General features: G+C 30.4%; 1 protein-coding gene across 1 annotated transcript in view; it reads left to right on the top strand.

Moving 5' to 3' along the window:
• unc-13-4A (BAI1 associated protein 3) overlaps positions 1-16,881 on the top strand; it is a 225,044-nt gene that overhangs the window by 37,510 nt on the left and 170,653 nt on the right. Inside the window, exon 3 of the mRNA XM_072530868.1 lies at positions 3,833-4,126. Within this exon, the coding sequence (XP_072386969.1) occupies positions 3,833-4,126 (294 nt within the window). The remainder of the gene's footprint in view (positions 1-3,832; positions 4,127-16,881) is intronic.

The following is a 16,881-nucleotide window of genomic DNA, read 5'->3' as shown; positions in this document are numbered from 1 at the left end:
GGAATGTATTGATAATATGGGAGGTGGTTTGTTTTTAGAAGTCCCAGTTTAAAAGTTATCTCTTGATGGAGGATCTGCCCTACTGAGTCATGCCGTTCCTTATATTCAGTTGCAGCAAAGTCCTGGCAGCCTCCTGTAAGATGTTGGATGGTTTATGGTTTATGCCATATCGGCATTTGTCGTTTTGGACTTGAAGGTCTTTGACGATATATTTCAGGTAATTTTTGGTTAGTACAACCTGATCCTGAATGAGAAGTCATGAACCTTCTGTTTCAGGGAACATCTTTCCTGATGTCGACGCTATATTGTCGACATAGTTTTGACTGCCTTCATTCGGATGTCGCCCGTGCAGAGGTTTACCCATCCAGATACGCATTTTTTCGTTCTTAGTAAGATGGTTTATGCGCATATCTTGTTCTCTCAGCTTGATCGGTGTTGTGTCAACTACTGCACAAATCGCGCGGTATGAGAGTAGATGTCTCCGCCTGAACCTGAAAATAAGTAATAAACGACATGAAAAAGGTCTTCGAGTAAGTAGACCGGTCTTTTTGTACCATCATCATTCTTGTTGCACACTCGAGAGTCTTACACCAACGTTTCTCACAGTTTCGCGCTGACCGTGACCATCTGCTAACGCTGCCACAATTCTTGTCTTCCCAAAACAAAACGAACAAGACTTAGGCTCATTGTAATACACACCCAATGACAGTACAATACAAGCAATATAAAATTGACGCTGAAACCACAGAAACAAAAATTATGCTAATTGTTTTTAGGAATTAGGGTAAGGGGCCTTATTTACCTCAAATGCTTATAGAAATAACAACAACAACAAAATAAATTGTAATTATGGGGTGATCCTAAATTTAATCTCGGCAGTGTATTTTATATAACAGTGAAGACATTTCACATACTCTTTGATAGATAATTTTTGTGAAATTTAAAAAAACATTAATAACGCTCTCACTTCGACTGAAAGTCAATCTAGAAGTAGATTTGTGGGCACACGCCAAGAAAATTAAAACATACTTTACAATTTTAAGATAACCAGCCAGTATTATTTAGCTTACACAACGTAAATGAAATCAATAGCTGCATTCGAAACGTTATCTGAATTTACAAATGTTTGAACACGGTTTCGGTAAACTGATTAGATAAAACTAATTAACTTCAATGTGGGCTAATACTGACAATTCACTTTGAATACCTAAAATGTTTACTGACAACTATGTCAATACGTACCTTTCAGAATATACTCTATAAGCTGTATCGCTTATCTTTATATCAATACATCTTCGATTATATAGGTATATATTATGTCGTCTGTAATAACAGCTTGTTTTTAATAACGTTGACGATAATTGACACGAGAATCTAAATTTCGATAAAGCTTGATATTTTGCAGCACAAAACAAAAACGTCGTTTGTAACAGAGAAATCATTAATTTACGAAATGTCATTATAATAATGTTTAATACTGACTGTTGTACATCTTTATTACTTCCTTGTATAATGATAATATATTTTAAAGTGCTTGACATTAAAAAGTTCTTTAAATATAGAATAATGGTGTAGTGTAATAGCTTTTGTGACATAAAATTAGTGTTAATAAATGTTAAAAGAATGTTAAAATTTATTGAATTATCTCAATGTTTTCATCCGATTCTAATTTTTGATGGACAAACCAACAAACGCGTAATCTTTCTCTTACTTCTTTATCCGTTTGACGATCAACGATTTAGAAAACGGATGCCATAACTTTTTTTATTAACTTTCCTACTGCATCGGAGTTACTTAATATTTCGGTCAACAGTTGTGAACTTAATGTAATTGGATAGAAAGTTTTGAAACCATTTGCAAAGCCTTCGAGGGAATAACCCGTCAGGAAATTGCGAGACTCTAGGAAACACTTGATTAAAGGCCGAACATAACAAGGCCAGAAACTTGATCGTCGAAGTATTGCGATGCTCTTCTCAAACTTCTGTGATTAAAAAATGATTAAAAGATTCTCCGGAATAATCGCTTTCGAGGATTGTTTCTGGACTGTTCGATAATCCATTCTAAATAACGATTTGTATGCTGTATAAATTTTCTATGTCCAAATTGTATTAATATACGTTTTTAAAAATATTTTTAAAGAAACCTGACATTATTTAAAAATGAAAATATTACGATAGGTAATTTGTTATCTTATTTAAGTAAAATTTAAATTTCCAAATGGAAGGAGTCATAATTATTGGTTCGATTTTTAAAAGTCTGTCAATATTTAATATATAAGAGTCTATCAATGCGAGAAAACAAAAAATATTCTTCAAATCGGTACGTGGAACAAAAAATAATCAAAGAACTTTATGAGAAGAATATTGATATCTGTTCACTTAAAAGACAAAAAAACTACTTAACCCTTTAAGTATTGATTTCATTGTAGCTAAATAAAACTGTTTAAGAATGACTTTAATGATATTCGTTGATACCTAGAAACCTAACAAAGTGATTGATTTTTTACATTGTTGCGTGTCCTTGTATCCTTAGAAACGACATGAGACATATATGTCCCATAATTGTTGAATGGTGGGATACATAAATCCCGTCAGTAAAGAAATAAACATATTCAAAATAAAAAAAAGTACATTACACAAAAAAAACCTTACTTCTTATGAATAATGTGGTAAAAATAAACTTTTGCATAGATGCACATTGCACACAGATAGTCGTAGTTCGAGTTTCTGATTTATTTTGTGAACATCTAAAGCACCTTCTCCTTGTAGGTATTTGTTGTGACACATGGTCTCCAACGTTGATCATCTGTTTTTGCAGTTTAGATATTCTTCCAGAACGGCCACTTATTCATCTTTTTACATTTGATTTTGATCTTCAATTAGCTGTTCTGCTAGTGGCGCCAGAAAATTCAAAAGTAAAAATTTTTGATTATCTTGTATACATCATTTATGCAAATCCTTGTTAATAATCCAAGAATTTACAATAGCGTACATAACTAATCTATAAAAAACTTTTCTCCACCATTTCGCAGATTTTCGGTCCATATCATATGAGCTAACGTTTTGATCGGCGAGATCTACTCACCTCATTAAATTATTGTAAAAAATAATTGCTCTAAACAAGTAAACTCAGTTTTTTTTTCAGTTTTCAGCTTTTTGTTAATAATTCCAACAGTTGTACTGTGACAATTGGACATCAGCATCATTTCTTTCGTATTTTTCCATTTAGTCGCTAATATTCCTTCGTATGAAATTAAATACCCCATATCACCCCTTAACATTTTGTTATTTTAAAATTTGCCTACGTTTACTTGATTGGCGATATAGGTTCCTAAACATAAAAAATTTAGGGTATTTATAGTAGTGAAAAATCTATCAAAGCATAGACACACATCTGGTGACCGTGTTTTGATGTTAACTAGAATTTCAACAACTCGTTTTCCTAGAGTTTTAGTAGTTGGTATGGATTCTTTTCCCGAGTAAAGTACTGGCCTCATAGGAAGATACTGCTTCAGGTCAGATCAACAAAAATTGTTTGTAGGGTTGATAATTTACAAGATACAGTGCAAAAACCCTTTGTCTCCTTTTCCCAAGATGGATGCCAAAGTTAAGGGTGATAACCCCATAAACTTGAAATAGAATTATAGCATGATTTTTATGGTTCACAAAAAAGTAATATAAGAGCTTTATAAGAGTGGAAATGAAGAAATTAATAAACTCGAAAAACTTTTTATTCTCTTTAAATAAGAGAATTTTGTTTTTTTTTTTTTTCGAAATAATATTCAAGTTCCTCTATTTTATATTCCATATACTCAAAGTTTCCTTTGTTTCAGATTTTCGCTCTCTCGAACCGAAACAGCAGCCGAAGCTGCAGCTGTACCGTCGGGTTCCCGAAGCAACTCAGCAGATGGCAACGCTCCAGGTTTTCCGAAAGTTATTCCTACTCCGGGTGCCGTCGCCCTCGTCCAACGTCGCAAAAGTAATCTGGAGTGTCCGATTCCCGTAAGCCCTTCGCGTCGACCGGGCTCGTTTCGGCAAAAATCACCGCGTGCTACTCCCGATAAGCAAATCACGTTTTGCTGCAGAAGAACCAGTTGGCCGGAGGTTGACGTTAACGTTAAATCTGGGTAAGTTATATACATATATACCAAAAAAAGGACATCCCAATATACCAGAATCATGGAAAATTTATTTCTTTTGTTTGCATTATGGTGTATTCACATGCAGCCAGAATCATTAATTTATTATTTTAAAAGAAGGATTTAGGAGACCGGATCTGATTTCCGAACCACATAGTGTGTTTAGTTTCAGCTCCAATAAATTCGCACTTTTATACTAGTATTTTCACCATAGTAAATAAAAAAAAGTGATATACCTGTCTATTAAAGTTAGGCGTAAAACGTGAGTAAAAGAATATTAATTAGATTGAATTAATATATTTATTTTGGAAGTCGATCTAAACAAAATAGTCATATCAACACAACACCGGACTGGTTTTTTATTAACAATTAATAACAATTAATTTATATTTAAATGGGAATAAGCCACAATTAAAGGTTAAAATACGTTTATTTACGTTTCAATTTCCACTTCGGAAATCGTTCTCAAAATACAAACATTAGTAAATTAAACAAATTTTGTTTTTTGTTACTTAGTGAAAAATTCTTCTAATAATTTAACTTTATCTGACTCATCTATATTGACAATTCGGACATACCTTATACATTTTAAAGTAGACGACTTTAAAATGATATTGCCAATATTGTTGAGTTGCGTTCCTGGGACGACTTTACTTATAAGTAGACTTCGGCAAATATGCAAATAAAAATGTAGAAAATATGCACATAAATATGCACGTGTTTACCCGAAAATATGCAAATATTTTACAAAATATGCATACAAATAAATAAAAAAATCGTAAAATAGTAACAATTTTATTTAAAAAAAAAGTGTACATAACTAAATATTTCCTACTATTCGTTAAGATTTACATTTATTTTAAGTAACTACATCATTTTTAAGTATGAATAAACTTATTTAGAATTATGGTAACAATAAATGACCAAGTGGTGTTCAAAATTTTCTAACAAAAACTTGTGGCTTCTGTCTGAGTACATATATTTATATATGGAAAAACTTCGTTCAACATCAACTGATGTAACGGGAGCATTTTTCAAACTAACCAAAACATTTGGTTCTAAATTAATTGTTTCCGAAATATTTCCAGCTAGAACACTGACTACTTCAGAAAGAATATGGTAACCTTTATTTTTTTCCATAGTAGCTTCAAATTTTTTTAAAATATCTTTTCCAATATTACCTCTAACGTTCCGACAACATGACGCAAATTCTTTTATTAATGCTGTACTTTCGAACAATGACAGTTTTGGTGATTCTAACTGAGTAATTGTTTTTTGAACAAAACTAAAATTTGATTTTATAAATGAAAGTTCTTGTTGAAGCAAGTTACTCTGAAAAGTTTGTTTAGAATCCAAAAGAGATTGGGAACTTTCATTTGTTAACGTATCAATTATGTTCTTTATTTTAACAAAATGATGTGCATAAAAATTAGCTGCTTCTAACCATGTTCCCCATCGCGTTAAAATAGTTTGTGGTGGAAGAGGAATGTTAGGTAGCATTTCTTTATAAAGTTGAATTCTTATATGAGATTTAAGAAATACTTTTTTGACACTGACAACTTTTTTCGTATTTCCTCTGCAACTCTGTTTAATCCATGCGCTACACAAGTAACATGTATTAAATCTGGGAAAAATATTTTTAAATTTTGTCCTGCTTTCACCATATAAGGAGCAGCATCCGATAAAATAAGCAGTGATTTATTAGAAGGAACAGTTGTCGGAAGAAAAAAAGTTGCTAATGTTTCTTGTATAAAACGCGAAATTGTTAAAGCATTTGTTTTCTCAAGTTGCTGGCATGAAATAAGATGAAATTTTGGTAAGGTATCTTCTTTAAGAACACCAATCAATAAATGAGCAATATACTTTCCTGAGGAATCAGTGGTTTCGTCTACAGATATGTAAAAATAATTATCTGCAATTTCTTCCTTAATATTAATTAACACCGACGAGTATAGCCCGTTCACATTATTTCTTCTTAGAGACCGATCACTTGGAACATTAAGTTTGCAATATTTTTTTAGAAACGAACTAAAATTTACATTTGCTAATTTTGAAAGCGGTATGTTTGCAGACACTAATGCGCGACACAAGTCTTCATTAAAAGTTTCTTGCTCATCTAATTTTTTTGAAGTAGATTGGAAACATTTAGCCATTGAAGTTTGATGTTTTCCTCCTATTTTTCCTTTTTTTGCAATGAGTGAAGCAGTTCTCACATGTTGGTCTATCTGAAATTTCTTCTCACATGCTATCTATAAATAAAAATAAAAACATTTATTTTAACCCAACCTTTAAAATATAAAAATATACAAGGTGTTTTTGGTTAATCAAATAACTGGTTTGGAAAAAAAAACACTCGCTAAGTGTTTTAAATGCAGTATTAATCCACAAATTAGTTTTTGTTGCTAACCATTAGTACATCATATAACTTATTTTAAAATTCAACAAAAGTTTTTTTTTTGTTAATTCAATTACAATAAAAATAATTGTGTTTTAGAATAGCTGACTTCATAAAAAAAAGTAAAGGTGAAAAATTTTTCTAAATACACACCATTGTATTGTACCATGGACAATTTTTTCTCACTAAAGGAAGCTATTTTTCATTTAAAAACAACCTGCGAGTACTAAATGTCAAGTAAATACGTTTATTCTTTTTAAAGTTATTGTTGCTATTAACTAAAAGAATATAATTTTTTTTAATTTTAACACCCTGTATCTCGAAAAGTAAATAAGTTTGACCCCTCATTAACTATATCGTTTTGTTCAATTTTTCGAGAAGTATCTACAGTCAAACGTTGTAAGTGCCATTTGGAAACACCCTGTATGTATGAAATATTAGATATTTAATAGAAAATATTAGATACTTACAATTTTGCCACAGACTGAACAGTAGATTTTTCCCATATCCATAGACAGCTCTTTATAAGGTTTAATCCAAGTTGAAGCACTGGTTGTTTTAGGCATTATAAAATCACAATCTTACTTTTTGTTACGCACAACGAGTGTTTACGCTTTGAATATCAAAACAAAAATGATTTACAAATCTGAGCATCAAATTAGAAATGTTTAGGTACCTAATTCAATAAACTGGGAGATTTTGGAAAATCCCTAAATTAGGAACAAAACTATTAGCCGTTTACCTGCTGTTAAGATACAATAAATTATAGATAGATTTGGGGATTAGATCATAAAATGCAAATGAGCGAACCCTTAGCGATTATCCAATAACTGGATGCCTCAGTGACCGAGACTTTCTAAGAATGTTGAGGGCTACTTAAATTGATCTTCTTTAAAATTGTAAATGTTTTGTACCTGTAGAGATTACGTACTTAGATCATTTCTTGATTAAAATGACTACAAAATTTTATACAAGAATTGAAATAAATTGGTATGAAAATTTTCAAATACAGTATAAAAATCTGAACTTTTATGCACTTTATGCAAACTTTTATACAAATATGCCAAAATATGAAATATTTGCATAAAATATGCACAATATGCAAAATATGCAATATGCATATTTGCCGAAGTCTACTTATAAGATAATTCATTCGATTACATGAAATCAACTTTAACTTGAGAATATCCGTCAGAAAAGATCATAACATGTAATTCGTCTTTAAAAAGACAAATATATGCCATGATGACAGTAAAATTCTCCTGTTAGTGATTCCATAGTAAATTATGAGGGAAAAACCAGGAAAAAAACCTCATAATACTATGCCGACATGGTAAGTATTTGATCGTGCATTTAGTTTACCTTCAATAAACACCAAATTCCGATTTTATATGTTTGTTATTTAAAAAACATAAATGATGTATTCTCTTTACTGACTTACCAATACTGATATTTTTCTTTTAATAACTTCCTCTTTCAATATGGGTAACCAGATCCTACTACATTCTGCTGAGGAATTCGCGACACAATTGGTCTCATTTAGCATAATTAGAGCCGCTTCTTTGATTTTTCTCTTTTTACCATCCGTTTCTTTTAGGACTATATTTGAATCATTCAGAATATAGTAGAATGTAGTAGGATCTGGTTACCCATATTGAAAGAGGAAGTTATTAAAAGAAAAATACCAGTATTGGTAAGTCAGTAACGTATAGAGAATACATCATTTATGTTTTTTAAATAACAAACATATAAAATCGGAATTTGGTGTTTATTGAAGGTAAACTAAATGCACGATCAAATACTTACCATGTCGGGATAGTATTATGAGGTTTTTTTCCTGGTTTTTCCCTCATAATTTACTATGGAATCACTAACAGGAGAATTTTACTGTCATCATGGCATGTATTTGTCTTTTTAAAGACGAATTACATGTTATGATCTTTTCTGACGGATATTCTCAAGTTAAAGTTGATTTCATGTAATCGAATGAACTATCTTATAAGTAAAGTCGTCCCAGGAACGCAACTCAACAATATTGGCAATATCATTTTAAAGTCGTCTACTTTAAAATGTATAAGGTATGTCTGAATTGTCAATATAGATGAGTCAGATAAAATTAAATTATTAGAAGAATTTTTCACTAAGTAACAAAAAACAAAATTTGTTTAATTTACTAATGTTTGTATTTTGAGAACGATTTCCGAAGTGGAAATTGAAACGTCAATAAACGTATTTTAACCTTTAATTGTGGCTTATTCCCATTTAAATATAAATTAATTTAAAATGCCACAAGAAAATAGCTTCAGAACAAAATTAATAACAATATCAATAATACCTATAATAATAATAATTAATACTTCTCAAAGTAATCCAATGTACTCTTCTGTTGTATCTCAACAAACCAGTCCAAAACCATCATATTGTGAAAATGGCAATCGCAACATGTAATTTTGTGAATGGATACTACTTCATGCAGTTTATTATCTAGCTAAGTCGTCGCTAACGAATGCTTCTATCTTCTATTAATTGTTAAATCGGTTTTTTGTTTCTCCACGATTTTATTGGCATAGGTTTACATTCGTGATAATTCTCTGTTGCAATAATGGTATATTTATTTTTAATTGAAAGTTTAGAATTTACTTTGTTTTTTTGTTTTTAGACTATAACCTAATTTCTACAAAATTAACATAAATAAAAACGTTCCGAGAATTTCGCTCTGCCATTATATAATATTAAACTAAACCACTGAACTAATTTACTTGGCTAAATTACTGGACTGTGTTAATCAAATAATTCGGGAAACCGTCTCTCTGGATACACTTATTAGGAAGTGTTTGAACAAAGTCTCCAATGGCTATGAATATGGGTTTAATACCAGGAAATAACACGAAAATGATTGCTGTCTTATCAGGTTACATAAAATATGCAAATTGTTTTGAAGTTCCACTTACCTTTCGGTAGTTTTCAAGGAATCAGGAATCAGGGTGTAAAAATATATTTCATGAGCACAATTTAGTAGTTGGATATCTATATCAAAATAAGTTAGGAAAAATAATCTATAAAATTGATTTATTTACAAAATATACATAATAGTATTATTCAGAGAAAAATGACTGTCAAAATAACTATTTTTAAGTTAAGTTCCAAAAAACAAAAAAAATTTTATTTCATATAGTTTTGGTAACGCCCCACAAATAGTTTGGCTTTTTTTTCACCCATTTTGTTATTAATTGAAGGGCTTAATGTGAAACAATGACAAGCCACACATGAGTTCAAAAAGAGTTAATGCTATGCTCGGTTATAGTAATAGAGTAATAGTATAACAAACCACTAAAAATTTATTTACGCCCTTCTTTAATATATGACGCGATAAACCTATGGTAACACTATTGCATAGGTCTAATTTATTTAATATCTAATCTACATAATGACAAGCCACATCAAAATGGCGAACATGGGTGGAAGCGATTCAGATATTTCTGTGAGTTTTGACGATTCTAGCAAGAAAAATACTGAAGTTAAGTCGACGTTTGATGACAGTGACCGTGATCCTGACTATGTACAATCTAGAAGTGACTCAAATTATGAAAATGGTTATACTTGTTATACTATTGCATTTTGTTGTAGGATAATGAACAAGGTCCGCCAAGAAAAAGAACAAAACCAAACACACCCGAAAAAACTCCAACAAGTCGATGGAGACAAAGGAATAAACACTGTTATTCAAGAAGAAAAATTAGACGAAATTTAGGACAACCACATATTATGTAGACGTCAAAACAAAAAAAAAATTGTGCCTGGTCGAGAATTGGGACCTGAGGTTTTAGACCATGCACAAATTTTTACAAAGAATAATTTTTTTCGTAAAATCTATAATAAAAAATTTTCCCATATGATGCCGACATAATTGGACACACTCTAAATGAAACTTTTATTTAATAGATTTATTCAACATTATTATGATAAATCAATCGGTAATAAGTAGCTGAAATCGAAACTAACTTGTAAGCTTACTAATGAATAATAAAAGATAATACAACTACAACTTTATATTTTTCCTAGAAGAGCACTTATACGGATTATATTGTTATTATATAAAATAAGTGAATATTTATCGTCTGCTCGGGTAACAAAGGCTCAAGGTGATATTTCTTAGTGAATAATACATGTTATGGTGTAGTTCAGCAGAATTTAGCAGAACAAAAACAAAATATACAAACCTTCCCTAAAAAATCAAAGAATAGTTGTCCAAGTGTATCCATAAAGAGTTATAAACTTATTATTTTAAAAAGTAGAATTCATCCATCAGAATAAATTAGTAATTTGTAAGTAAAATTAACATCAGGATATTTGTACAGAATTCAAATTTCTTTTTGTTTAAGTAATAATTAATTAGAGCAAATTTCACATTAAATTAAATAAATCTGATAACAAAATTAAAGATTCTTTTTTTTGGCAATCAGATAAGAAAGTTTGTACATGATAAAGGTTACTAGAACATTTGATCTTTTTATATGTTTTATAGTATAATAAATAAATGGTTTTTATTCTCCTTGATTTCCTGAATAAAACAAGCAACTGATAAATACTAGAAGACACCAAATAAAGGTAATTGATATGATAAATGAGCCCTGAGAATTTTGAATTATTGCATAATTTATTTTATTGTTGATTAGCTTAAACTTAATTTTGTTTACTTGTTACTGCAGGCTATGGCTTCCCATCTTTCAACCCACTCGTTCCACTCTTCAGAACACAATTCAAAAGAATCTACCCATCGATATGGTTTATCTACCTAAACGCTTCCGTATAATCTATTGTCTTGAATGTTGAATTTTTGTATACAAAGATTTCTACTTAAGCATTCAAAGAATTTACAGATAATCTCTCTACCTTTTGGAATTTTCAACAAAAACCATTAAAAAAAAACATTATTATTAACAGTAAAGTGCAATGAGAATATTAATCAATAATTTCCTAAGAATCTGACAGACTATCTGTTCCAAACAGAAAATTTAAAGAAACTGTACTGATTTTGCTAAAAAAAAGGTAAATTTCTCGTAGACAGGTAAAAAAATATGGATGTTTAGCTATAAAATTGCAATGCCTAAACGCTCTTTTTCGGTTTAATTAAATCAATCTACCTGAAAGCATCAACTTAACGTTTTCCCAGCTAAATCGATATTCGTCTTTGAGAGAAAATGCTGGGAAAATTTACATAAAGACAAAATGAGAAATCACAGATTTTATATAACGGCTTATCTAAAATCGTAAATATTAAGAAGATTTTCTTAAAGATATTATTTTTAATTTGTCTTATTTGTCTTAAGACATTTATTTATTTAAAATATTTAGTACCGTAAATGTTATTTCCATAGCTAAATGCTAAATACTTATTTGTTTGTAGTGGTGGTAACAAATTCTTAAGGAAAATTAGAGTTCACTGTAAATAAGGTAGTAACACTGGGAATTGAAAGGATTTTAGAGATCAAATATCTGTCGACTGGACTAATAAGAATTATAAGTATATTATGAAAGGTTAATTTACATTTTACGGTAAAAATCAATAAATCAATGAATAATATTAGATGGATTAGATTATGTAGTAAATAAATGTGTTACCTACATGATTATTTTTATGATTCTCATGAGATGAATACAATGCATTCCTATCATTGACCGACAACTATGAGGTTTCCATAACCTATAGCATGAAATTTTAGTTTTGAGTTTTGGCAACAAATGTAAGGCATTTGAAACATGTAAAATGTAAAACTTTAAATTCTGCGTTTTCAGTCATATTTCAAATGCCTCATATTTGTTAACAAAAATCAAAATTGAGTTTTCATGTTATAGGTTTTGAAGACTGATCTCCAAAAATGAAAATTTCACTACAACCGATTTATAAAAATAATAAACTTTATTAACTTCAAGAGAACCGTAAAATTTGGCAAAAATCGCGCAAAGTTTATTTATTAAACAGCTTTATAGAAACTGACTTCATTTGCGAAAAAATACAAAAACTTTATACAAAAGGTGAACTCTTTACCTTTAAAACACATCTTTATTTTTGTCAATAGGTCACTTGAATCAAAAGATATCGAATTTTTACCGTCGATCTGACATGCAACATCGACGGTCGCTTCAAGCGTTGTCTCTAAGAGAACGGTTCATTCTACACAAAAAATGCTTGTAAACATTTTTATTTAAAATTATCTTAGCTACGTTTTTTATTTAAATCATTATTTTCTACGGTGTACAGATTCTTGATAAATTGATTTTTTTGCGTTTCTACTTCCGTGCGAGTGGGGTTTTAGGGGAAAGCCCGGGGGTGAAAGTGGTAAACTTTTTTGCATCTTTTTTGGGTCCCAAAAAGAATAAACTTGGCAAAATTTAGCTTGTTGGTATCATTTTTAGAGGTTCAGTGGCATTTTCGTCTCTGACGACTGGAGTAATAAGTGTTAAGGGAAGCTTACATATTGGAATTTTAGTCTACAAATAGTCACAATATCATTTCTTGTAAAATCTTAATCTTGGTGCCACAAAACTATCGGAATAATTGGATGTAATAGTGTGTATCGTGTAAGGTTATTAGAAAAATAGGTTTTTCAATGCAATTCCTATTTTCCCTTAAAGGTACTCTAGATATCAATAAATATTCTTGAGCTCTTAAATTGTGTTTGATATGCTGTCCAGTTGTAATGCTTTTTTTGGCTAAGGAATCTGCAATTTCATTGCGACGAAGTCCTAGATGAGCTTTCACCAAAGTGAATTTTAATTCGTATTGACTTTTTTTATTTAAAAACTCTCACTTCTAATTCTCTAATAGAAGAAGAATTTATATCAGAAGCCATTACATTAATTGGGTTAGCGATGCATAAGGGCAGATAAGGAATCACTCAAAAGTGTATTTTTTTTTTTAACTTGCAGCCAAACAGAGTCTTAGGGAAGTATTTTAAACGATTTCTAATCGTTTTGGGGTGTAAAAACTAGCTGATCTATATAACATACATCCGTAGTCCAGGATGGTCCTTATAACAAGTTTATAAAAAGTTAAACACGATTGTGGATCTGCTCCCCACCAGCTTCTCCTTATGAATTTAAAAAAAATTTATACCTTATAAATATTTTGATTCTATACTTTGTATAAATGGTCAATTCTAAGGTAAGTTACCTTATTTGATACTGGATACCATAAAGTATCATTTACACTTATCAATATTCAGTAGGTTATGTCTCGTAAAGATGGAACATTCGATTTTTGAGGCGTTAAGGAAAAACCTAACCATTCAAATTTCAAAGTAGTTAGCTATTTATATGACGTGAGACAAAGTTAGTGACAAAATTATCACCACACTATATACTATTATAAATATGTTGTCCATCGTGTACTACCTAACATTACTACACTTAGGTATATTCAAACTGACACTGCCTGGAATATCCATACAAACAAAATTATAAATTAAACAGCAGAAGTCTAGCAACAAACTGTTACTTACTATAAAGCAATATTTTAAACGATTGTAATTTGTCAACATTGGTTTTTTATCATTTTTTGTCTGATTAATTATTTCAATTTATTGGGAGTATAATTTTATATTTCTTATATTTTTACAGAATAAAAACATTGGAGACTTTATTTCTTAAAAGACGTTCTTTTCGAATTTTTATATCATGTTCTTGACCTTTCCTCGTATCCTTCCTTACTTCGTCAAAGACTTTCATACCCTTTACAAATCCCTTGAAAATCTTTTTGGTCATATCCAAATTTCCCAGAAACCAGTTATTTTTTTAAAATACTGCTTCGTCTCTCGCTGAGTTATTGAGATGTGAAGATAGGAATATCGTCTTTGGCATTCATGTTATTATAGAGGTCCGATTGATTTTAGAATATAAAAAGGTTAAGCTGCAGTCTTTGCTCCCCCACTGTCTTTGGATTTATGAACGGTATATATTATATATGATTTAAGATGTACTTATTTGTTTCAGAAGTTGTTTGTGTTCTTCTGTTTAAACGCATAATGGAATTTTGGATATAATTTATATACTACATCGCATTATACGGGGATTTTTCTAAAACCACTAAATCTAAAATAAATAGCCAATTTTCTTTAAAATAGAATAAAATTTTTGCTCTACTTCGTATAGCCGTAAAAAAAGTGGTTCATTATTAAATTTATGACTCTTAAGAGTAGCTCAAATAGTAGATGCATAAAAGTTCTCCCGCGTTCTCCCTTTTTAGAGTATAGTATTACAGCTATTATAATAGCCACATGTTTTCAAACAGTCACTAATTCATAAAATCTCACACTTATAGCAACCAGAAGTTCTCAACTATTTTTTTACATTAAAAGATGACCAGTGATAAGAATTTTTTTCATTTTGAATTAGAGCACTGATTAGAATCCCTATTGTAACGTTGTGTTAAGTTGTAAATCTACCTTAACATTAGTACCATGTGAAATAGAAAAAGCTGAGAAGTGAAAATATGGACAGACGTGGACAGCTTACAGACACTTATCTTATACTCCTATGGTTCTTAAGATGTAATTATTAGTTTGTCTTTAATAAGTAATATATATTGTTATGGTTTAAATTTATTATAATAAATTAATAATAAAATAAATAATAAAAAATTTAATTCACCGACCGGTAAAGTCGTTTCACCCTATAATGAGGAAAATTAGATTTGTAAGTTTCAAATATTTGAATGAGTAATGGTTTTTCTAATTTAGTAGAAAGTAGGCAGATAGGAGATAGATATTTGTGAGCTAATATACGAAAACAATAGAGGAATTCTCATAAACGATTAATGTTAATAGCCCAAAGACAGCAATTTTAGAATATAAGATTTAAGTCTTTTGTTTACAAAGAAATTGGACAAAGAATTAGAAAGTTTTGTGGTCAGGGATAAGTATACAATAACCGAAGTAGTATTAGCTGTATTGTCTCTAGAAACTTGAAAACAAAGAAAATATCTTATTTATGTAAAATTTGGAAATACTAAGGTTATGTGATATCATAATAGCATTGAACTTGTGTTTTAAAAGCCACAGAATTTGATTGGTCGAAAGGGATGGCTTGGTATGTAGGATGTGTGTGTCTGATTGGTGAAAACAAGGAGGGATTGAAGTGAAGAAAGTCAGGTTTTGCCTGATAAAGGGAAGATTACTGTGATTTAAACGTCGGAAGAAGCAAGTTGTTTTTGTTTTATATGCTGCAGTAAAAGTTAGCAGAGTTCTTGTTAAATAATAATTGTGAAAGGTGTATTGTGTCTATGGAGCGAGCCCAAGGATTGATAGCAGTGAACTGAACTACATTCTGTAATAAACAAAGAGGTCTATAGTATATTTGGTACGAGTCGATTAAGTGAAAAACCTTTCGACTAGAAAGAAATTGGGTTCCTGTGAGATATGAGTTTGGTCCAGAAGCTTTTGGAGAGACTATTGCGGCGATAAAAGTAAAAGATGCTGTCGAACAGGCAGCTAAACTAAAATGGAAATGGGCTGGACATAATAAACGTCTTAAGGATGGCCGATGGAATAAAGAAATCGGGAATTGGCGGCCATATGAAGCTAAAAGATCACGAGGAAGACCGCAAATGCGCTGGAGCGATGATATTAAAAGAACTGCAGGACCAATGTGGAAACGTCTTAAAAACAACAGAGATGAATGGCGAGAATTAGGAGAGGATTTGTTTGATTTGTTGGATTCATTTGTTGAATGCCATCGCTTTTATCTATTCTTCCTTTATATAAGTGCTCACTTTTTCCGGCAGATAATTTATTCTAACTTGCATATTGTTGCGAAAGCTTTGTTAAGTTTAAAACGTCTACGTCAGTTATAAGTTACAAAAATTTATAAAAATACCCTTTTGTCTAATTAATGCTTTGTCCGAGTCTCTGTATCATACCTATACAAGATTCATGCATTTGGAAACCATCACAGATAGCTTTATGCATTGTAGCGAGTCTCAAGATTTACTTTTTAGTGCAATTTCAAAAAACTGTAACTATTTTGAAGCATTAAATTTATTGATCTTTATCTAATTTAAATGTTTACCTTTAGAATTAGTGTGTTGAGTTGTATACGATTTGTTTTTTGGAGATTAGCTATTCACGTTCAACATTTCAAGCTACGAAACCATTATCGTATTGTTCTCTAGTTTCAGCAGAACTAATATTCCCTTTTGTGGATTGATAAATACCCTTCTGTTTGTTTTGAAGCCTTTGTTTTATTTTCCATATACATATGAAGAGAATTTGCAAGCGCGATTCTAATCATCATTACACTATAATTTTAATAACTTTCATTGTTATAGTGAATAAAAAACTTTATGCTGTTG

Source organism: Diabrotica undecimpunctata, chromosome 4, assembly GCF_040954645.1.
Source record: "Diabrotica undecimpunctata isolate CICGRU chromosome 4, icDiaUnde3, whole genome shotgun sequence".
Lineage (NCBI taxonomy): Eukaryota > Metazoa > Arthropoda > Insecta > Coleoptera > Chrysomelidae > Diabrotica > Diabrotica undecimpunctata.
The sequence above is the reverse complement of the archived record's forward strand: the minus strand, read 5'-3'. Positions and strand labels throughout refer to the sequence as shown.